Source organism: Eretmochelys imbricata, chromosome 6 (assembly GCF_965152235.1).
Source record: "Eretmochelys imbricata isolate rEreImb1 chromosome 6, rEreImb1.hap1, whole genome shotgun sequence".
Lineage (NCBI taxonomy): Eukaryota > Metazoa > Chordata > Testudines > Cheloniidae > Eretmochelys > Eretmochelys imbricata.
In genome coordinates, this window is record NC_135577.1 from 122,081,070 (window position 1) to 122,104,116 (window position 23,047).

General features: G+C 46.7%; 1 protein-coding gene across 2 annotated transcripts in view; it reads left to right on the forward strand.

Annotated features, from left to right (window-relative positions):
• ARMH4 (armadillo like helical domain containing 4) overlaps window positions 1-23,047 on the forward strand; it is a 94,307-nt gene that overhangs the window by 15,920 nt on the left and 55,340 nt on the right. For both annotated transcript variants that reach the window (XM_077820591.1, XM_077820592.1), the window contains exon 4: window positions 9,625-9,861. In XM_077820591.1, coding sequence (XP_077676717.1) covers window positions 9,625-9,861 — 237 coding nt within the window. The remainder of the gene's footprint in view (window positions 1-9,624; window positions 9,862-23,047) is intronic.

Genomic DNA, 23,047 nt, shown 5'->3' on the forward strand with positions numbered 1-23,047 from the left:
AGCACCTTGATGGTACATGAGAGAGCTGGAGTACCGGGGTCAACCGGAGAGCGCTCTCCCATCGGTTTAGTGGGGTTTAAGCCCTGCTCGGACCGCAACAGGCCTATGCCTGTTAGTGACCTGCATGGTAGCTGCTTGAAGTGCCTGGGGGAATCCCATATAAAAGAGAAGTGTCGCATCTGTAAAAACTTTCATCCCAGGATACAGAAAGAACGCGACATTCGCTTGAGGGCCCTCCATGGAGGCTGCTCTTCTCCCAGCGCTTCAATTTCGGTGTGTAGTGCACGTCCGGCACTGGGCTCTTCCCGGCACCGATCCCCTTCGCTGGTGCCCAAGAAGAAGGCCAAGAAGAGGGACCTGGCGCTGAGCAAGCCGGATCAAGGGGCATCGGGCAAAGGACCCTGCTCGAGCCGCCTGCCCACACCGGAGCTGCAAGGGGGCTCTGCCCTGGGTGTTATACTTAGAAAATGAAAACCAGCAGGATCTTATTTATGGAATAAGGCAATACGCCATATTTATTGTGAATACAGAAGGAATTAAAGTAAGCAATCAGTTATAGCTATAACATTCCATTCTCTCACACATTCATTCACTCATACACACAGAGTTTTGCAAGGTTGTTATAGTTACCAGCTGGAGGTTGCTCATGCTAAGTCACTGGCCAGGTGGCCTGGACATGAGGATGAAGCCGAGTCTTGTCAGATGCGCATCCGATGCTCCTGGAGGGTGGTTGCAGAACCAAACTCAAAGTTCTCAGTTTTTAGAGTCTGTCTTTCCTTCTCATTCAAATCCATAGGGTTTGCTTTGTTATGCTGTTTTCACGTTTGAAGTGATAATCAATCACAGTTCTTACTTTTGAAATGATAGTCCGTCATGCAGATGGCACAGCAGTGACGGCTTGTTGTTATCTTGTTCTTTGGTTCTTTGGCCCCTCCGTTTTTGGGGTAGTTTGGGGTGGATTTCGATTTGACCTACGGGGTCATCTGGTTTTCTTCATCCTGCGCATTCTTTGGCTGGACATTCCTGGGTAGTTATTATTTATTAGGCTGGAGCTTTAACCTTTTATTACTTATTCAAACATTTAAACATACATTTACAATCATACCCTATTTCACTTAACATAACTATTCTTAAATCATTGAGGCATGACAGACTCCAGTGAATCTATCCATGCCACTGATTACACATGAAAAGAAAACAGGCAAGATAGGATTATAAAAGTGGAGGAACAACAAATCTTGTTCTTGATTTCAGAAAAACATTTGTAACATGTTGTTATCTTATCACTTTTAGGACAAACTCTTTGTCTCTGAATGAAGAAAAGGAGTACTTGTGGCACCTTAGAGACTAACAAATTTATTTGAGCATAAGCTTTCGTGAGCTACAGCTCACTGAATGTTTTTCTACAATTAGCACAGACCTTGAAAACTAACAAGCCTGCTTCAGTTAGCACAAACTCAGCAGGCTGAGAGAACAGACTGAGAGACATATTTCTTTTAATAATACAAGCCAAATCCAGGGTCTGTACTGGACCATATTTTCCTGAAAATAATTAATGTATTTAATTATTACTTTTAATCCAACACGGGGAGTACCTCCCCTAAGGGACCCACCACCAACTCCGGAGAACGGTGGGGGACCCAGGCTGATGACACAATCAACACCTTCTTAGCTCCCAGATCCCAGGGAGCAATGAGTGCTCCCGCCACCCAGCTAAAGCTCCCTACAAGGGCAAGCTGGCCGTGAGGGCCTCCCAGAAGGCGAGCGAATGCCACCGGTCTCCGGAGCCAAGGCAGAGCCCTGTGTCACCACGCCATTGGTTTCCTCGTCAGCCCAGCTCACTGATTCGCCGCTACAGGTCACTGGCGCTGCATTCGTCATCTCCGCCCTCACGCCAGGGCTCGCCTAGAGAGAGACGCCAATTGTCTCACAGTTGGCATTGGTCGTCTTCGCACCAACGGTCACCGTCACTGAGGCCTCGGGGATGCTCCCCAGCTCGGTACCGCTCCCCTACTCCCGGCACCGGTTGGATATTCCAGGAACCAGTCACCCCTAGCTATGGTTAGCCACCAGATCCAGGCATCAACTGATGACTTCAGAGATTATCAAGCACTGCTTCTCCGGGTGGCCACCAACTTGGACCTCAAGGTGGAGGAAATGGAGGAGCAATCGGATAGGCTATTCAGTGTGCTTTCTGCGTCCACCCCCGCTTGTGACGCACTCCTGGTACACAAAGGGGTCCTGAATATTGCCAAGACCATCTGGCAAGGCCTGTCCTCCATCCTGCCCACTTCCAAGAGGGTGGAAAAGAAGTATTCCGTTGGTCATATCGGCGGCCAGCAAAAAGGACAAGCAGGGGCCAGCCAGTTCCACCCCCAAAAATAAGGAGGCCAAGAGACTGGACCTTTTTGAAGGCAAGATTTATTCTACGGCCAGTCTCCAGTTCAGGGTGGCAAACCACCAGGCCTTTTTGGGGCGCTATAATTTTAACTTGTGGGACTCCCTCCTTAAGTTTAAGGACTGCATGTCCCAGGTGGCTGCTCAAGAGTTTGGAGCTCTGGGGGAGGAAGGTACTGCAGCAGCTCGGTGCTCCCTCCAGATGGCCTGGGATGCGGCTAATTCGGCTGCCAGGGTGGTAGCCTTGGTGATGGTCATGAAGTGTAGTTCCTGACTCCAAACCACCGGCCTGTCCCAGGAGATGCAGGCCTCTATTCAGGACCTCCCGTTTGACAGGGTTGGCCTGTTCTCCAACCACACAGATGCAAGGCTACACGGCCCAAAGTACACTCGGGCCACCCTCTGCTCATTGCGGGTGCATACTCCTCAATCTGCACGGCAGCCATGCCGACCACCCCTACCACCAAGGCAGTGGCAGCCACGGCAGGGACCTGCAAGGAGAAGGGATGCTGGGTTTTAGCCACCGCTGGCCTTCATCCTCCCACTCACCGGCGCAACCTGGCCTGGCAAAACATTGCAGGGGCCAGAAGCACTTGTTCTGAGGGCGCTCTTGAGAGCGATGCACCAGCCACCTCCAAGGATCTGCCCCACGTTTTCCTCTACCATCTCCGTCCCTTCCATTCGGCCTGGTTGAGGTCACTTCAGACCATTGGGTGTTGGACATCGTGTCATCAGGCTACACCCTCCAGTTTTCCAGTAACTTTATACACACTAATAATTATACATAATTGGACAGAACAACAGGTGTCAGCTGATCATGACCTTTCATAGGATACCTTGCATGGCATGCTTTGTATGAAATATCACTGGCATATATAAATGATGAATATGGGGTTATAGGATGCCATTCTGAGATACCTGTGTCACAGGTAGCAACTTGGATACTGCCCTATAATTCTTTTTAAAATTATATTAATTTTAATTCCCGATTTGGGCAAATGAATTTTTCTTCTTTTAATAAAAGAATCTTACTGCTCAGAACAAGACATTTCTCCTCTGCTATAAATCTGACAAACGACTGTTTCTTAAAACTTCTGGATAACGAGAATGTTAGTGAATGGTAATGGCAAAGTTCTGAATGCTGAAATCTTCTCCCATAAAGGTTTTCTTGAAATAAAAATGAAGGGCCAAATTCATCCTGATGTAACTTCATTGATGCCAGTCGGATTACAACAAGGATCCATTAAGTGGTCCTTCCCCTTTCACTCATTCCCAGCTTCTGGCAAACAGAGGCTAGGGACACCATTCCTGCCCATCCTGGCTAATAGCCATTGACGGACCTATCGTTGTTACTATCCCTTGTCTGTCAGGTACCCGTTTCTCACTAGGAATTCTCCCCACGACTGCTGCTGCATCCCACGCAGTCAGATGCCCCCTCTAGCTGCAGAAGATGCCCTCAACCGTAGTAACCTCTCCAAGGTGATAAGGCAAACAGTTGAGAGGTGACCCCTCATTTATATGGTACCCTCAAGGATAACCCCATCCTGGCAGCGCCATGAGGTTCCCTCTCAGCCCTCAGTCACTCGCTCTTCACCCGTCTCCTCCTCTGGGGATGGATGTGGGGCAAGGATTGGCTACAGAAGGTGTACCAAGGATCCTTTTTTCAGTGCCTTCCATCTCATTTCTGTCTCTTTCAACATGGTCACAGCGGGGAGGTGGGAAACCTGACACAGTGCCTAGCACAGTGGGTTCTTGATCCTTGACTAGGGCTTCTAAGAAATACTGTCACTACAACTACTACTAATAATTAATAACAATTCAGGTTTGCTTCTGTCTGGAATCTGCCTGATTTTTGTAATGACCTAAAATCCATGGGAATAATAAGGAAAGTGGATGATGCCAAAGTAAGAAACTTGAGGGAATGGTAAGCCAGTCCCAGGAGCTTGGCAAGGCCATTCTCCACTGGTGATGGGAAAGATGGTCCCACGTGCTCTCTGACCACAGCACCAGCTGTTCCATAGAACAAAACTGCCTCTTCACCCTGTGGCCTGCCTGTCTGCTTCTGAGCACTGCACCCGCAACACTTCCTCTGGCTGTCTGACACAAATGCAACTGGGATCTTTTATCTATATGACCCTGGCCATTCTCTGGCCACTCCACTGATGAGTGCAGAGCTGCTCCCTTTGCGTGCGCCACAGAGAACTCTTTCGGAAGGAGAGAAGTGCTCACACTTTTTTCTGTGCTGCACACTGCTGTGAGGTTTTGTGCAGTTCCGTAATGTAAAATTATCTTTAATTTGTATTGTTGTTAACCATAACATAGAGGCTGCTTGCCACTAGGACTCAGAAAGGTCCCTGGTAAATTTACTGCAATACTGCTAGTAGACCAACCTGTGGCAAGTTATAATGACAATTTCTAGTGATTGATAATATAGCTGGGGATCCTAGGTGCTCAGATAAGTCTTTTGACACTTATCTAAAGCTCTCCATGTCCAGACATTCTTCCATCACTGATTCTAATCTCAGCTTCCGACAAGTTCTAAAAGCTGTCAGGTGCTTAAGGGAATAAAAGTCCATTGGGACATGAGCTGTGGTGTATCACACCTCCTGCTCTCAGCACTCCAGCTGCTCATAAGCTATTCTGTATCTCTGTTCCAGCTAGGAATTCTCAGTAGCCAATTAAGTTCCTAAGGGTTTTTCCTGCCTGTTTTAAAGCCTTCTAAAAATAACAAATTTTATAGATCAAATCCTGCTCTTCTTCCCTGAGCCAGGGGCCTCCTGAAAGGCAAAACTTCCGTTGACATCAGAGAAGGGCAGGGTTTTCATTTTTTCATTCATTTCAGATTCTGTCCTCAGCTACATATGCATTGCTTCTCTTTATTTCAGCGGCAGCTGGGAATGCATACTCCATTGCAAGCTCCTTGGGACAGAGACTGTCTTTGTGTGACATATGTAGTGCCCAGCAAAATGGGGTAGTAAGCCTTGATTGGGGCACGTAGGTGCCACCACAATGCAAATCATAACAAACTAATGAACCGAGAGGCAGGATTTGACCCAGGGACAGGGAGTGTAAAAACATAGCACTAACTTTGTAAACTAGTGTTTACATGAAGATATAGCAGCTAAGGGTATATATAAACAAAAAGGTAGTCCCCCTCTCTGGGCATCTCTCTTAGCAAGAAAGAGACTATAGATGACCCCCGTCACCACAGTATCTGGGCACCTCACAGTCTCTAACCTCACACCCCCTATGAGGCAGAGCAGTGCTAGTATTCCCCATTACAGATGGGGAACTGAGGCACAGAGAGGCTAAGTGACTTGCCCAAGGTCACACAAGAAGTCTCTGGTACAGCAGGGAATTGAACCCATGTCCTTCAAGGGCTAAATGAGTGTCCTAACCACTGGGCCATCCCTGCTGTCACACCTAGCTCTTCTATGTTGCAGGCAGAATCTGGAAAAGATTTGGGGCCAAAATTCACTACTTTTCCATAGGCCAGTGCCCAGTCAAATTAATCATGAACTGCTGCCGTATGGGCAGCTCTGGCACACTCCCTTAGTCTGTTGGTCATTGTGGCTTCCATCCTAGGCATCCGTAACCACTTTTGTTTCTTTTACCTCCGGCGCTGTCAGAGCCCTGGGGTGCCCAGCGATGTACATGAGCGCAGGGAAACATTGTCACGGTGGGGTTCACTCACTGGAGTATTCTGGGGTTCTGCTGCGCAACATTTGCCCCTGAATGCTGGTCTGTGGGAGCATCAGGTCTGCGTGTGGATTGTCTGTCAGTTTCCTCTTTTGCCCTTCCTAGCATTTGTGAAATGTGCTGTTGTTTGGAGACAACACTTCCTCCCAGTGACTGGCAGGTGGCGCTCTTCACTATTCTCACGGTTTGCTGAACGGTGGACAGCTGGCGACAGGATAGGGAGCTTTTAAAGGCCTTTTTCAGACTGTGAACTTGCGGTAAAGGGTAGAGAAAAAGGGGGTGCAGCATTCAGGAGCCATCCGTCCAATAGGGATTTTTACCAGTGATTATGCCAGAAGACTTGAATCCCCTTGATCTTTGTGGCGTGATCGCGAAATGGACATCGCAGTTTAGGGACCACATCTCTGTTTGTAACCGCTCTTTTCAGATGTGACTAGTGATTCCGGCCACTTTGATTTTTGGGTGCCCAGCTTCAGATGCTTTGCAGGGGCTTGATTTTCAGAAGTGCTGTTACGTGCCCTTTAAAAGGCACCTCAGGTTGGGCTCCCAAAAATCAGTAGTTACTGTGGAAAAATTTTGACCCTAAATCTTTTTCAGATTTGACCTTGAGTCCATATTTCCTCACCTGCTGCCCAGCTCTCCCCACCCTTCTTCAGAGCTGGGGGGGATCTCTGCTAATATTCTAGTTTCTGCTGGTGTTTTTTGCCCCCCTTCTGTCTACTATTAAAGCTTAGAAATCCAAAGCTGCTACCTTCCTTTCTGGCAGCGTTTCTCCCAGCAGAGAACAAAACAGGGCTGGATTACTTTTTGTGGGTCCAGCACCAAACATATTTGTGGGCCCCCATGGGGGCAATGGGGCATGGCGGGGGGGTCAGTCTCCAGAGCATGGGGCCGGCTGGGGGCAATGAGGCAGGGGAAGGCACGGCAGGAGTAGCCCTGCTCTGCAAAGCCCAGCATCAGGACACCGGTTTACAAACTGCAGCTGCCAGACATACACTGGCCCACCCAGCCCTGCACTGCCAGTGTGCCCCTTCCCCTTGGGGGCAGGCCTACGCCACACCGCCCCCCTGCCCAGTGCCCCACCCTAATGCCCAGTGCCCCCTTGCCCAGAGACTGCCAGCACTGGTCTGAGGCAGCTCATCCCGAGGAGGCAGGTGGGGCCCTGCAGGTGGCGAGCAGCAGAGACCACCCAGCCAGAGCCGCGCTGGGGAGTGGGGCAGACCCAGACCCTGGGACGTGACCCCTGGGAGCCTGTTCAGTCCAGCCACGCCACTGGCCCCACGCCCAGGAGTCAGGCGGGAGGGATGGGGGTGAAGAGGAATGAGCAGTGGATGGGGCCTTGGGATATAACGCAGGCAAAGCAGGGCGTGGAGGCGGGGCCGTGGTCTGGACTCCGGGGCTCCTGAGTATGGGCCCAGCGCCACGGAGCCACTGGTGCCATGGTAAACCCGGTACTGCAAAACACCTACATTAATTTGTCTTTGCAACTCTCCTGCAAGCACTCTGCTCGTGACCCACCAGGGATAAGCTCCAGCCCTGTTCATAGAGGCTGACTGTTTTGGTGTGAGCTCATTCAAAATGGCAGTGAAAGTTCTTGTTGTTTATTTGAAAGGATAGGAAAAGCAGAAGGACAAAGCCACTGGGGGATGAAATACTCCTGCCTTTCTCCTATCAAAGGTAATGAGAATCTAAGGGGCTGATGGTGCCCCGAAGTTCTATTCATTACTCTGCATGGCATAAGTGTTCTTAGAAGTGACCTTTATGCTAAATCCAAATAGCGTATCACTTGCATAAAATTCTGGAATTGAATAAAACTCATCAAAGTGCAATTGTCTCATCTGAAGATCTGAAAAGCAATGTAGCCTTTTAAAGCAAATCCCTGATGATATAAACACTTGTGTCATGCACCAGTCTTTGATACTAATGCAGCACGGCACGCCGAAGGCTTGTAAATGGTAATGCCATTCTCATCTCTGAAATATTAAGTAGAGGGAGGAACTCCAAAAACAATGAATTCAAAACTTGGGTGTCCTCCCCACAAAGCAATGTCCTTTCCAAAAGTTATTCCAGCTTGTTTACTAGTTCACTCCTGGACCCAGACCTGTTAAAGTGTAACCGCATCCAGTAGCAGGGTAAAGCAGAGCCATGTTAAATAAGGTACAGCTCTCAATGTCGTGATAAGTATTTGAGTTTTTCACTCTTATACTTTGCCTTATCTAAGCTGAGCTGCTCCAGCTAACTGCCAAGGCAGCAGTATATGTGGGACCCAGCTCTGAGCCCAAATGACTCACCGATTAGAAGTATCCAAATGTGGATTTTTCCTAGAATGTTTGTTTTTAACACAGGCTGAGGCCCACTGGCTGGAATACACCTCCAGCTGCACGGTGACAGTGTCTTCCACTCTGATTACGTCTGTAGAGCAGTTTTTAACAGATCAAAGTGCGCTTTACGTAAATGATAAACTACAGGGATATTATGTTTGTGTAGGCTGGCTTGCAAAAATATTTCTGATCATTATTTATCAGCTTATTGCCTTTTCAGATGTCCAGCACTCTAGCAATCAGGTGAAAAGAGGGTCACATGCTATCTTAATCCTACTGGATTCTTTCAAAGACTTTCTGAAGACACAGTGGGTCAAATTTTCAGCTGGGTAAATCAGTGTAGCTGATGGAGCTATGCCAGTTTACACCAGCTGAGGATGTGGCCCACTATTTTTGCCATAGTGACTCAAATGTTTTTTTTTTTTTAAAAGTGGAGCCACCTAGAAGAACATTTGCCTAAACTAAGTAACCATGTGACACTGCTGTAACCCTTGTCCTTCCTTGCCCCATCCGGTCCCTGCTGTGATCCTCACTGCAAACAGATGTGCCAGCACAAATCAATGGGACTCCTCGTGGGCCCATGCATCTGCCTTAGCAGATCCGATCACAGGATCGAGGCTTCTGGCTGTAAGCTCTTTTGAGCTGGGACTGTGTCTAATTGTGCTGGTAAATAACTTGGCATGTGTTTGGGTGCTGTGAAAATATTGATGATAAAAAAAAGAAGCAAATTGTTGCTGCTTTAAAGCTTGGAAACTAGGAAAACATTTCTTACTTTAATTGAAAAATTGTCAAGACAAGCACACGTTTGTTGGGCGCATATACACACCCATACACACACACACCAGGCACACACACAAATACACACACACACACTCAGGATACAGAATGACGACATACTCCACCATTGACACAAGACATCCTTAGAACACATCTCACTGGCTGAGAATAACTTGAAGACAGAACATAATTACTTAGCAACTTCAGAAAGCTGATAACTTTTCCAAATTAACCCATTCCTCGGTGTCACATACCCTATAAACCTGTTACAACCTGGTTCAAATAACCAGTCTGTCTTTCTGAATGAATTAAATAAAACCTGTTCTGGTAGCAAACCCAGTTAGTGGAGTCTGATGACACAGACATATAAATGTTCAGCTTTGCAGGGTCTTTCTCACGGTTGTTTTTGTCTTGGTTTCTGTTTGTTCAGAGGGGGAGGAGGAGGAGGATGAAGAGGAGGATGAAGAAGAGGAAGAGGAGGAAGACAGAGATACAGACTCAATGGAGGAAAGCATGGAGGGTGACACGGAGCTGCCAGGTTTCACTCTTCCTGGCGAAACTTCCCAAGAGCCCATAGTTGGCATAGGAGACTCTGCAGCACAGCTGGCTGGGGTATCTTACCAAGTTCCAGACACCATTGAATGGGAACAGCAAAACCAGGGCCTTGGTAAGAGCAACTCTTCTCTTCTTTCTTCAAGGGGGAGTGTTCCTTGTTTTGCATTTTTTGCTCAGAAACCCCATGGGCTTTTCACTTATTCACTAACCCCCCTGGGCTTTTCACTTATTCACTAAATCCGGACTAGTGTCACTGTAGTCAATGCAAGTACTCCAGATGGACTCCTGTGTAACCGGGATCAGAATCTGGCTCTGTGTCCCCAGTCAAATAACATCCCATTTAACGGAGAACCCCCTCAGAGCACCCGTGCTAGCCCTTTGTTTCCAAAGCCTCACTCCGTATTACTCTGCTGACACTCTAGCTGGCTAAGGTAAGTGCTGCAAACTGAGCTTCAAAGGGAAAGTTGGGGGCCCTCTGCTGGAGGAGAGGTGCAGTAAAGTGAGGCCGCTAGGACAGGGAAGAGTAGCGGTGAGTCAAGCAATTTGCAACTGCTGCTCTCTGCTGCTGCATTCCTTTCAGTGCCAGTTTCCTGGCATTTCACAGGAGAGGTATCTATTCCAGGTACATGGGTCAGCCTTGGAGGCAATGAGTTCATGGTATGTGAGGCAGCACTGGTGAAGGTTACAAAGCAAGGCCTGCATGAAATTATATTCAGTCTATTCAGCCCAGCTTATCTCTAGCCCTGGATTGCATGAGCAGATCAGGTATCCCCACCTGGGAAAACCACCAGTCTAGGAAGGCCATGCCCTAGATCAGTTTCCTGGGCCTAACCATTGCAGCATGCACTGTATGCAAAGTCACCAGCTGTATGGCGAGCTCTGTTGCACAAGGCAATGTAGAAAGCTTCAAGGACAGCATCAGCCTCTTCTACAAACTTCTTTGGTCACAGCTTTAGTTGTCTGCCTTATTATCGACATGACGTGAATTTCCCATCCATGTACGCCGCAGCTGAATGTGTTAGGAATTGAAATGGGGGTTAGCAGCCATCTGAGGTGAGCAGTGGACCTGAGGTGTGGGCCAGTGGAAGGTTTACTAAAGAGAGAGACCACCAAACTCGGCTAAGCAAAGTAGCAATTGTACCAGTGTCGTGTTCTGCATATTGTGGGGCCCAAACCAACTCCCATCAAAATCAGTGGGAATCTTTCCAGTGTCTTTGATGGGAGCTGGGTCCGGACTAGACAGAACACCCTTGCGTGTGACCATTAAACATCTGGCCATTCTGATGGGCCCTTCAAGCAAACCATTCTCGAGTCCTTTTATCCGCAGCCTCTATCATGTATTGTGTGATTATAACTTACACTTCTGCCAGGGGTTCAATTCCTTGTATTTGGCGGTTCTTTCCCCTGTAAATCTGTTTCCAGCCTGCTCTGGTGGTGGTAGTTTTCTCTGATGCATTTTTTGAGATCCTCAACTGCCAGGCTGCTCTTTCCCTGCTGAGGGCAGATTGAGTTTGAGTCTGATCTGACATCGCCCTGGCTGACTAAATCTTGCATGGAAATACTGTTTAATATTTCACATGTAAAATCTGCATGGGTCTTGTTAGCCCATTAAACTGGACAGGAGCAAGGTGTGAAGTAAATAATTCTGATTCCTTAACTCCTTTCTGGTTAATTTTAAAGAATTGGATTTAGAGGAATAAACAGGGGAATATTTGGGAGAGAAAGATTGCACTGGGAGAGCCTCAGAAAGCTTTTCATTTGTTCTTGCGTTAGTTTTATGGTGTCTCGGAAAAAATGATAATGGACCAGATCCTTTGTGCTGGCTTGAGCAGTTCAGTGCCACCAGTGGGATGACTCACATGCTTCCAGTTAAGCATGTGATTAGTCTGATTCAGGGCCAGAGTGCTCGACAACTGGCAGGTTTGCACCCTGGATAAGTATCTCTGCAAAGCTTTGCCTCTTGAGCTGCCAGTCATCGCCAGATGTGTCAGTGTGTTGTAGCCATTTACAGGAGTTCTGTCATATGTATTAGAGCATATGTATGTTGACATGAGTTCTGTTATAGTATTTACCATGTAACATAAGTTTGTGTTTAAGGGTGTTCACCCCACACCAGAAAGGTAGGGGTTAAAAGCAGCCTATGAAGCTGTGCAGGGAGCAGCCAGTCAGGGCCCAGCGGGCTTACATAAAAAGAGCTGCTAGGCCAAAGACACTCAGTTCCTGCAGGGAGTCCAAGGGGAAAGGACTGTGTTCCTAGCAGGCTGCAGGACAGAGCAGTTGCTGGCAGGGACTGGTGGAGCAAGGAGGAGCTCCTGGCTGGCTGCTGGGACTTGCAGGCTGGAGACCCTGAAAAGAGGGCGAGAAAGGTGCTGGGACTGCAGGGCAATGGCCCAGGGAACTGAAGCGGTATTGGCAGAGAAGTTAAGGAGAAGCAGCAGAAGGCTGCTATCTACAGGGTCCTGGGCTGGGATCCAAAGTAGTGTGGCCACTGGGGAAGTGGCTGGACTATAGCATTGGGAGATACTTCCCTCCCCACCCCCCCAGAAGGGGGAACACATGGGTGGTGGCATGGCTGGAGGGTGGAATCATGAAAAGGACACTGCGGTTCGTGGGCTGAGATGGGTCTGCGGGCGGAAAAGGTGGCGGCAGAGGCACCCCCAGAAGAGGATGTGCTGGCTGAAAGAGCTAGTCCCTGAGACAACCAGCAGGTGGCGCCGCTCTGGTGAGTGGCCCCTGACTAAAGTAGGATGAATGATCCCTGGAATATAGATTATTTGGGTTATTTTCTCCAGAGAATTTATACAGCTCCTCGCCAGTTCCTCTTCCTGCTCTTCAGAGCACAAATGAAGCACTTAAAATGTTTGTTGATATCAACAGCTATGTTCCTCATAACAAATGAAAAATGTACATTTGGACCATCACTTTGTTTTCTTGGTCTGTTTTCCAGAGCCTGTTCCAGCTGTGTCTAGTTGAAAGTTTTAGATCCTAAAAGAAGACAAACACTTAATCAGGTTTCTCTTGTTGAACCAGAATCAGCCTCCAAATACATCTAAATATTAACAATCCTATTCGCCTTCTTGTAATGGCAACTGCCATTGTAACTTCTGAGTAACTCCTACCTGAAAATACCTAGAATCACAACAAGCCTGTGGTCAAATTGTCTGGGGGTTTTGTTTTGTTTTTCCCAAAGGCAACTTCTACTTTCTCTAGTCATATTTCCTTTTAACGACTGATGCAATAAAAAGGCTTATGGCCCTGTTCTGCAAACACCATCCAGCGTAGTGCTCAGTGGTACTACACGTAGTAGTAAGCATTATGTAAGGACTTGTCTACACAATGAGTTGTTCCTGATCAGCTCCATGTCTGGACACTCCTGTTCTGGAATATGAGTTTCCATGGGTGGAGTCATTCAGGAATATTGATTGCATTTTAAATTCACACCCTTCATTACTCAGAAACAACGTCCAAGTGTAGACAAGCCCTTAGTGTTTGCATGATTGGGCCTTCAGAGAGAAATACAATTCACACTTAGGCCTAGGCACAATGGGTCAAAGCGACCGCTCTGTTTTTACACTCTGCAGAAGTTACATCAGTATAATACTGGAGAAGTGTAGTCGTGAATTAAGCCCATTATATTAAAAGTAAAAATTTGATAGTCTCATCGTTCCCTGGTGAGGTGGAAAAGAGAAATCTGAATCTACACAGGCCATCTGGTGTTAGTCAGTTACAAGAGTTAATAAGATCCACATGGTTCTGTAGGAAACACTTTGATTATTGATTCCATAATAGAAATAAAGTTAGAGGCAAAGATCAAGGAAAAGGAAGTATGGGTAATATCCAGCAGCTTCTCCCAGGCTCTAGCAGAGAACAGCAAAAAGGTGGGGCAGCCTTGGGAACTCTCAGAAAATACGGGAATTGGGTTGTGCTAAACAGCACTCAAAGAGGTTAATTCAGAAGAAACTGCTATGAAAAATAGGTGAAATCAAGCTTCTGCTTGGGATAATAAATGTATCTTTATAAACCTATCAAGGTAAGGGGAAAACAGCAAGGGTCTTTTTCACACACATGTAATAAGACATTTGAGCTGATTTTGGTCTGACATTGTTGGCTGATTATACTGAGAAACAGCAATCTTGCAACATTTTAAAATGTTACTTTGAAATAGCAGCTGTTCGAAAAGGTTTATGTGGCAAGTTAAAGCGAAGTCTCGGTAAGTTTGGCTAGATCAATGTACTATCCAGCCTTAACTCTTACCTCCCGTTGTGCGGAGAGACTTAGAAATATTGGCTCATACAAAAAGCCACATCTGTCTAGGCCTTCATTCTTCCCATCAACAGCAACAACAAAAGGGATTTTTGTCTGACTTGATGCTAAACTAGGGTCAGCCACATAACACCAGCAACCAAGTTATCAGGGACTTCCCTCTGCAGCATTTTTTTCCCTCCATTTCAGCCTTGAGTTTTAGAAGCAGCCGAGAATTCCTTTGCCAGTTCAGTGGGACGCAGGGGAGATGCCGTTACCAATATCCAGTACGATGTGTACAAGAGGGTCCGGCTCAGCTCTTATTGACTTAGAGCAGTTTCAAATCAGTTACAGAAGGATGCAGATTAGCAAGGCCCAGTGATACAGTGTAAACCTAGGAGGGGCTAAGCCCGTCCCAAAGGCTGCTGTTATTCCACGTTCTGTTCCTAGGTACCCCTGCAGTGCAGAGATGGTTGGAATCACAGGCTCTGAATCCCTAAGCTAGCCAGCCCTCCCGAGAAACGACAGCCTCAGCAATAGAACAGGCCGAAGCACAGGCTACCTGAAGATCAGGCCAAAGGTAGTATGGGTGGCTTCCACGTATAAAGTTTTGGGTAAGCAGGGCTGAGGAGAGCCATGCCCCCTGCAGATGTTTGTAACAGGCTGTGGGGCGAAGCTAGGCAGCCTGCTGATACCAACTACCCAGCCTGCAAACCTCCTGCAGTTTAAAAACTAGTCTCGCCTGGCTTACTCCCTGCTAGACTGCAAGGAAATCAGGATCAGCTCAAAGATGAGCTCCTTTTGTATGCTGTTCCCCTTCATGGTTTCTGACACCAGCTACTCAGGCATAGGTGGGGGAGGTACAAAAGTCTCAGATGGTTCAGATGGATCTTGCATGAGCCAATAAGAGCCCTGGTATATGAGTTGTTGGGGTCTCTATCCCTGCTGCTGGTGAGGGTGTGTGGACTAGCAGCTGCTGTCACAGGGATGTGCAGGAGGCAGGTGCAGTTGAAGTGTCCACTGGCACATTACCAAAAATGTCTAGTATTTTGGGGTTTCTAGGAATGGCGTGGGCCTGCTTCCTTCGGCGTCACCTTGCAAGATCATGCCTCGTGGAGGATGCCATTTTGAAGAGCATGCCCTCAATTAATGTGGGTTACACACCTGTCCTGCCCTAGGTCAGGGCAGAGCGGTGCGCTCTTTGAAATGGTGTGCTCTGTGCCTGATACCAGATTGGTTTTAAAACAGTACTGGATGGGGACTAATGAGAACAAAGCAGGACTGTATGTTTTAAAACTGGCCGAACGGCCTGCCTAGGTGCAGTGTCGTTGGGAGCGCACTTGGCATCTGCCAGACCATGATCTGGGCACGTTATACCAGCCAAGCGCTGCTGACTAGCTTTGGGGGGTTGGGGCCTTGACTCTGCTCTAACCCTGCCTGTCTCTGTACCTTCTGAGACAGCTTCCTTGTGTTGTCCATCTGTCTATATCCACCTGCTGTCTCTTGGATTATACTTAGACTGTAAGATCTCTGTTCTGTTTGTAGGCTCTACTGCAATATAAATAATAATGGTGTTTTTTTAAATCTGCAATTTAAAGATCTTTTCTTGTGTCTCATAGTACAGGCAATATTCTTGTCTCCTTCCTCTGTCCTGTAATTTGTTCACCCCAGACAGCTCAGCTTCATTTAGAAGTAACATTTAGCATTCAGTGATGTCCTGCTTCTACAGCTGGTCTCCTTGGAGTTTCCAAAAGCTCCAGTAACTTTCTCCAGGTTCCAGTTATTCAGTGATTCACCCAGGATTAGAATCCAAGATCCTCCTGGCTCCTAAACTTTTTGCTTTGATCCTTAAGGTGTGTGGCCTTCTGTATAGATGCAAGAGCTGTTATATCAGAGGACAGCACTTATTCTCAGGGAATGAGACACTCTTGGGCAGAAGGCCTGCCTGGGTACCATTTACATCCCACGTAAGCCCTCCAGAAGAGTAGCATGTAAGCGTGCATCAGCCTTGAGCTGATTCCTTATAAGGGGGAATTCACTTCTGATGCTAGTCTTGAACCGCAAAGTGTTGGTTCCGATTGCACAGTGACTAAGGGAAGAATGGGGGGAGAGAGGTCACTTGTGGCTAGTACCATGCCCCATTATTGTGCTTTACTGAGAATTTCTGCTTTAAAAGATTCCTACCTGCTGAGAAGGTGAAAGAATGGTATCCAGCTCAGAAAGGAAGAGCCAGAATTGACTTAAACATACCCTCCCCCGTACTGTGTGTCCAAACAAAAGCATCTAGGACTTCTGGAGATTAAAGTTCTTCTGGAAAGGCTCCTTTCTGATAAACATACAAATCCTACCCTCTGTGAGGGCTGGACAGGAACATCTATTGGAAATAAGTGTGTTTGGGTTGCCAATAACAAAATCATTCCTTCAGACCTCAAGCAAATGCCGCTCACAGAGATGTTGGAATCGGCATTACTCAGTGAGAGGGATCGATAGGATGAATATTGCCCCAGGTCTCTCTTTTTCTTTTCTTTGTTTCTGAAGAGCTCTAATCATAGCCTCCCACAAACCTGGGAAAATAAGAGTTAGGGTTTCAGTAAAGCATTATTTCTTTTAATTTATTGGCAGTGCCATCTGTGCTGGAAGCTTTATTAATCTAAAGTGAGTCCTGCAACTCGACCAAATGTTTTCCAGTTCTGTTTGTTTTGCTTTTTCTCTCCTTGGTCTTGAATACAAAACGAACTTTCTAGCTGAAGTGTCCGCACAATTGAACTTTCCCTTTCTGGGTAGGTAAACACGCATCTTGATGAAGCTTTTTTAGAATTTTTTTAACACAGTCGCAGGTACTGGGCTCTGCTCTGCTCTAAGAGCTCACGGTCCTTTCCTTTCACTTGATTGGAGTAGCTAAGAGATTCTATCCTTACTGCCTCTTTCACATGGATATTATCTTCTGAAGTGTGAGGTAATCTGATCTTGCTGGGGCTTGTCTTCCAACTGGAGATAACTTCCCAGTGAACATGACCTTGATTACTATCTCCATTTTATGGGCCCCGAGAGCTTAAGTAACTTGCCCAAGTCACACAGCAGACGGGAAGGAATGGAACTCGGCTCTCCTGCTCCGATCGTATGGCTGCACTGCAATCGTAGGGTGTGATTGCCGCTCTTGTAGACATACCTGAGCTAGCTTTCATCTAGCTAGCATGTGAAGACTCACCAGCACAGACTTCAGCATGGACTGTACAAACCCACCTGGATAATTACTTAGGCTGCACTGAAACACGTACTGCTGTAGGTTCGCTGCTTTGGTTGCCGTGTCAGCTCGATCAAAGCTAGTTGGGGTATGTCTACACGAGCTGCAACCATACCCTGAGGCTATTGTGTCGACATACCCTGCTCTAACAGCTAGAACACACTGCCTCTTGTACTCTTCCTTCCCACTCAGTACTGGACCAAAGCTCCAGTATGATGCTAAGCAGCGCTCTGCTGTTGGAGATGGTGTCATTTCATGTAATAACAACTAATAAAATAATTCTGGAGTTGTAAAGGTGAGGACTGACCATCTTGCAGTTGTTAAGAAAAACACACTGCTTCTTGCAAGTGCTGGGGTTAACAATGCTATCCTAGGTTTAGCTTAGCTGCAGTTTCTCGGCTAAATTCCAGTTATATAATTACATTGAGTCTACCTCAAATTCCCCTGCAGTTTCAATTGGATATGGTAGTCCTCAGTTTCTTTTTTAAAAAATGCTGAGGTGCATTGCGGTCTAATGAACTGAGACAGGAATCCCTGACCACCGCTACTGAATCACCAACACCACTTGGTTGGACGTAGGTTGACCTGGAGCTGACTCCTCCAAGTATTAGTCAGGGCTGACCTTGCATAGTCGATGAGAATATGAGATAATATAGTTTTGAGCTCATATAGATGCAGTAAATTCACTCCTATTGAAAGGAGAGAAACAGTCCTTGAAAGGGAATTATTTTCGCCACCAATCAGGTGAAGTATATGGAGAATCAATGGAAGTTTCTCTAAACTGCTCCACCCAGCACATCTGAACCCCACTTTAGTGAGACTTCCCTGAGTAGTGAGAGTGTACTTCAGTCTCAATGGCCGACTTCCCTGAGTAGTGAGAGTGTACTTCAGTCTCCATGGCCGTTAAATTCTTGCCCTCTCTGCTGATACTGCCAACTCATACCAACTGTGATGTTTGTTTATATGGGCACCTGTCCACCTGGAAATTTGAGTGACTCCACGAGCTCATTTCACATCTGCTGACAACTGTCATTGCCAGGCTGAGCAGGAATCGAACCAGTGAGCTCAGGTGAAAAGCTCCATATATCATCGCTGTCCTTGATTCAACCACAAATTAAGCTGTGCAGCTACTCAATCTCCTTCTGCAATCTCCTTTGTGTGGGTTCCCAAAGTTTGTAACATACACAAACAGCAATTGTACTGTTCAGCAACCAATACATTCGATTGGATTGCATTGCATATTGCAACCATTCGTACAACAAATGTACCATTTTGCATCAAACGTATTGTGCGACCATGTGATGAGAATGTGATGAGACCATGTGATGGAATGTGAGACCATGTGAGAATGTGATGAGACCATGTGATGGAATGTGAGACCATGTGAGAATGTGATGAGACCATGTGATGGAATGGTGTGAACATCTCTCATGGAATCTTAACCCTGATTTTTATGTGATCAAAGTGAATGTTGCCTCCGTAGTGTATTTGTGACTTGTTTGTATATGTTGATGTTTAAGGTTTGGCCAGTGAGTTGGCCCTTCTTTTAAAGCACTTGGGGCTGATCCAAAGCCAACGGGAGTCTTTCTATTGGCTTCAAAGGGGTTTGGATTAGACTCCTGCTGCCTTTCACTGGAGCAGCCAACAAACCAGTGCATCGAGTATAACTTCTCAAGAATCTGGACATTAAGCCGTGTCCTGTGCTTACCATACGGCTGAGGTTCATGATAATGCCTTGTGGTCTGACTTCCATGGGGAATATCAACCAGGTGGCTTCCTTCTCTGATTTTTGGGCGTGTCTACAGTTACAGTGCTACTGCAGCAGGTGTGCTGAAGACGCTCTATGCCGATGGGAAAGAGCTCTCCCGTCGGCATAAACCCCCCGCCACCCCCGCGAGCAGCGTAAGCTGTGTTGGCGGAGAAGCTCTCCTGCTGACATAGCGCTCCGCACAATAGCGCTTACGTTGGTGTAACTATGGAATATTCACCCCCCCGAGCGACACAAGTTTTGCCAACATAGGCTGGGAGTGTAGATACAGCTTGAACTTTTCTCAGGACGGTGGCGTGCAATTTTTCTCCCCCTACCGGATGTGAGATGTGCTGCTCTGTCCCATTGGGCTGCTGTGGAGCTCTTTAAACACATCTGTCCTGAAACAACTGTTTTGCAGAGTTGGCCCAAGTTTTGTGTTGATGGACTGCGCTGTGGGAAATTTACCTGTGCTGACTGTGGGCAGTGGTGGTGTTATTCCTAGATCACATCCCTTTCCTATACAGTAACTTTGTTTTAAGTAAAAAGAAGAGGCTTTTACATCTGAAAGGAGGAGGAACATGCAGTTCTGAGGCCAGATCCTCAGCCAGTGTAAATTGACATGGCTCCATTTGGAGCTGTATTAGTTTACACCAGCTAAGAATTTAACTCTGGATTGGGATAAAATGCAGTAACATCTCCTGGAGACCGGAATGGCTTGCAGGCTGGATTCAGTTCCTGGGGAACTGTAGTGATCCCTTTTTGTTCTCAACAGTAGGTGGCGGCCCTGTCAGCTGGAACGGCTAGGGAAGGTTTTACGCATAGGCCAGGAAAACTGCAACTGCAATACCAGCTCTTTGAAAACCGAACTCGGGTTCACCTATTTGGCTCATCTTCCGCAGGAAATGTGTAAACGTATTGTGCAACCCTAAGAATTAAGAAGTAATTCTGAACTAGTTCATTCTTTGGCTGGTGATCAGTCCCAAGTATGTGGGCTCTGAAAACAAACACCAATAAAAGCATACGGGCCAGTGAGTTTTAAAGGTCAAGAATAAAAGCAGTGGGTACATTTTGAATCTGCTTACAAGCATCTTACAGTATCAGTTAAAAAATACTGATTAGTATTATCCTGAGAACGCTTATTGCAGGTATATGCATTGCGAAGGGGCTTTTGACACTGAGGATTGTAATAATAATACCTGCTCTTATACAGTGCCTTTCATCAGTAGATCTCAAAGCACATTACAGTCTTTACTGGATTTATCCTCACAACACACCTGTGAGGCAGGGCAGCCCTGCTATGTCCATTTTTACAGCGAGGTTACGTGACTTACCCAAGGTCACATAGGAGTGATTTAAAAGTCATGATCCTGTGTTTCTCAGGCCAGGGCTCAGAAATGATTAGTTATACATAAGACACTGTGGTGCACCAGAGAAGTCACTGTTCTGAGTCAGTTCTATTCCTGGCTCTACCACTGGCTTGCTGTGCGACCTTGGTCAAGTCATGTCACGTCTCCCTGCCTCAGTTTCTCTCTCTGTTGAATGGAGATAATGGTATTTCATCCTTTCTCTCATTCGCTTTAGCCATAACTGCTTCTGCTGGTGGAAATACTGAACAAAGGAGCATCCCGATCCAGTGGTCTGGCTTCTAAGTCCCACTAAGGGGAACTGCTTGTGAAAGTTGTTCTGCTGGATGTCAGTGGCACCTAGTATATTAGGTAACGCAGCCAGGGAGAGAATCCCCTTGACTTCACATTGCTGCTGTGTGACAGAGGAATACATAACGTAGCTAATGTGCTGAGCAGCGGGGGCCCAGGAATCACACAAAGGAACCCCCCCCAGTTTCTCAGTCATCTGCACAAGCTCTAATTTATTTACCATTTCCTTCTCAATTTTGCACTGTTTAAATGTACAGTAGTTGCTAACGGGGTTTCTAGCATGGCTTCCGTAATCGGGACGGGCAGGCTGTTCTGAGCACTGTGTTAGCCAGACTGCTATAGGGTTACATGAAACGGGACTGTCACTGGCTGGTGGGCCCTGTACAGTGCTGCGGGATGCTTCTGTTGAGCCACCCTAAGCTCAGGGGCTAAAACACACCATTCACAGTTAGGATCATTATTACTGCTGCCTCATGCTGGCTGGCAGGCAGAGCTCATTAGTTCAAGCCAGAGCATAAGGGTGACGGGTGTGTCTCTGTGGGCCAGAGCAGGTCGTGGAGGAAATCCCTAGGAACTGTCAAACTCCAGGAGGTTGAGTTTGATGTGGTGGTGTTTGTTTTTGGTGTTGCCAATAGTCAGGCTGCAAAAAGGAGGTGAGTTTGGACGGTAACTCAGGGACTGTGTGCTCTTTTGAGGAAGAGAAGTGGTTTAAGTTGTTCACAGTGGCCAATCCCTTGGGAGAGGAAGCACTGGCTTGCGACTTGTAAGAGCTGACTTCAGTTCCTGGCTCTGCCACTTATTTCCTGTCTGACCTTGGACAAGTCACTTAATCTCTGTGCCACAGTTCCCACCTGTAAAATAAGGATGATAATGCTTCCTGTGTGTGCCATGTCTATTTACATTCCTTGGAGCAGTGACTCTGTTCAGAATTTAGGACACAGTCTCAGGTGTGGTTTCTGGGTACTACTGTAATATAAATAGTTAATAACACACCCCTGAAATCCTTATGTCGACGGACTCTTAGTTCACAGACAAATAACAATTGCTGTCCAGACTAGTCATGGAAACTTTGCTAGAAAGAAACTTGCTATCAGCAACTGTGTTGTAGCCAGCACAGGTCTGAGCTAGGGCTGTCGATTAATTGCAGTTAACTCACGTGATTAACTAAATTAATTGCAATTAATTGCAGTTTTAATTGCACTGCTAAACAATAGAATACCAATTGAAATTTATTAAATAATTTGGATGTTTTCCTCCATTTTCATGTATATTGTATTCTGTGTTGTAACTAAAATCAAAGTGTATATTATTTTTCATTATAAATATTTGCACTGTAAAAATAATAAAAGAAATAGTATTTTTCAATTCACCTCACACAAGTACTGTAGTGCAATCTCTTTGTCATGAAAGTGCAACTTATAAATGTAGATTTTTTTTGTTACATAATTGCACTCAAAAACAAAACAATTTAAAACTTCAGAGCCTACAAGTCTGCTCAGTCCTACTGCTTGTTCAGCCAATCGCTAAGACAAACAAGTTTGTTTACATTTACGGGAGATAATGCTGCCCGCTTCTTATTTATAATGTCACCAGAGAGTGAGAACAGGCACTTGCATGGCACTTTTGTAGCTGGCATTGCAAGGTATTTATGTGCCAGCAGCACTGGCTCCAGGCACCAGCTTTCCAAGAGGGTGCTCGGCACGGCATTCAGAATGGGGCAGCACTCCGTGTCCCACGGCAGCAATTTGGCTGCAGCTCCGCCGCTCTTCCAGGTGCGGCAGCAATTTGGCGGCAACTGCTTGGGGTGGCAAAATTGGTAGAGCCGCCCATGTGTGCCAGATATGCTAAACATTCGTACGCCCCTTCATGCTTTGGCCACCATTCCAGAGGACATGCTTCCATGCTGATGACATTCGTTAACAAAATAATGTGTTAATTAAATTTGTGACTGAACTCCTCTGGGGAGAATTGTCTGTCCCCTGCTCTATTTTACCCACATTCTGCCATATAGTTCACGTTCTAGCAGTCTGGGATGATGACTCAGCACATGTTGTTCGTTTTAAGAACACTTTCCCTGCAGATTTGACAAAACACAAAGAAGGTACCCATGTGAGATTTCTAAAGATAGCTACAGCTCTTGACCCAAGGATTAGGAATCTTCCAAAATCTGACAGGGACTAGGTGTGGAGCATGCTGCCGCTGCACAAAATGACCTTTTAAAACTGCCAGCTGCACATTTGCCGTCACGTCGCTCGTTATGATCTCATCGGCCACACCAGGATGTGAGGGTGGAAACACTCTGGCGAGAGGAATGGATATCTTTTATAATCCCTAACCAGTCTCTCGTTGCTGACCCCACAGTCTGCCTGCCTGGTTTTGACCTGCCCCATCACCAGTGGTCCCTGTT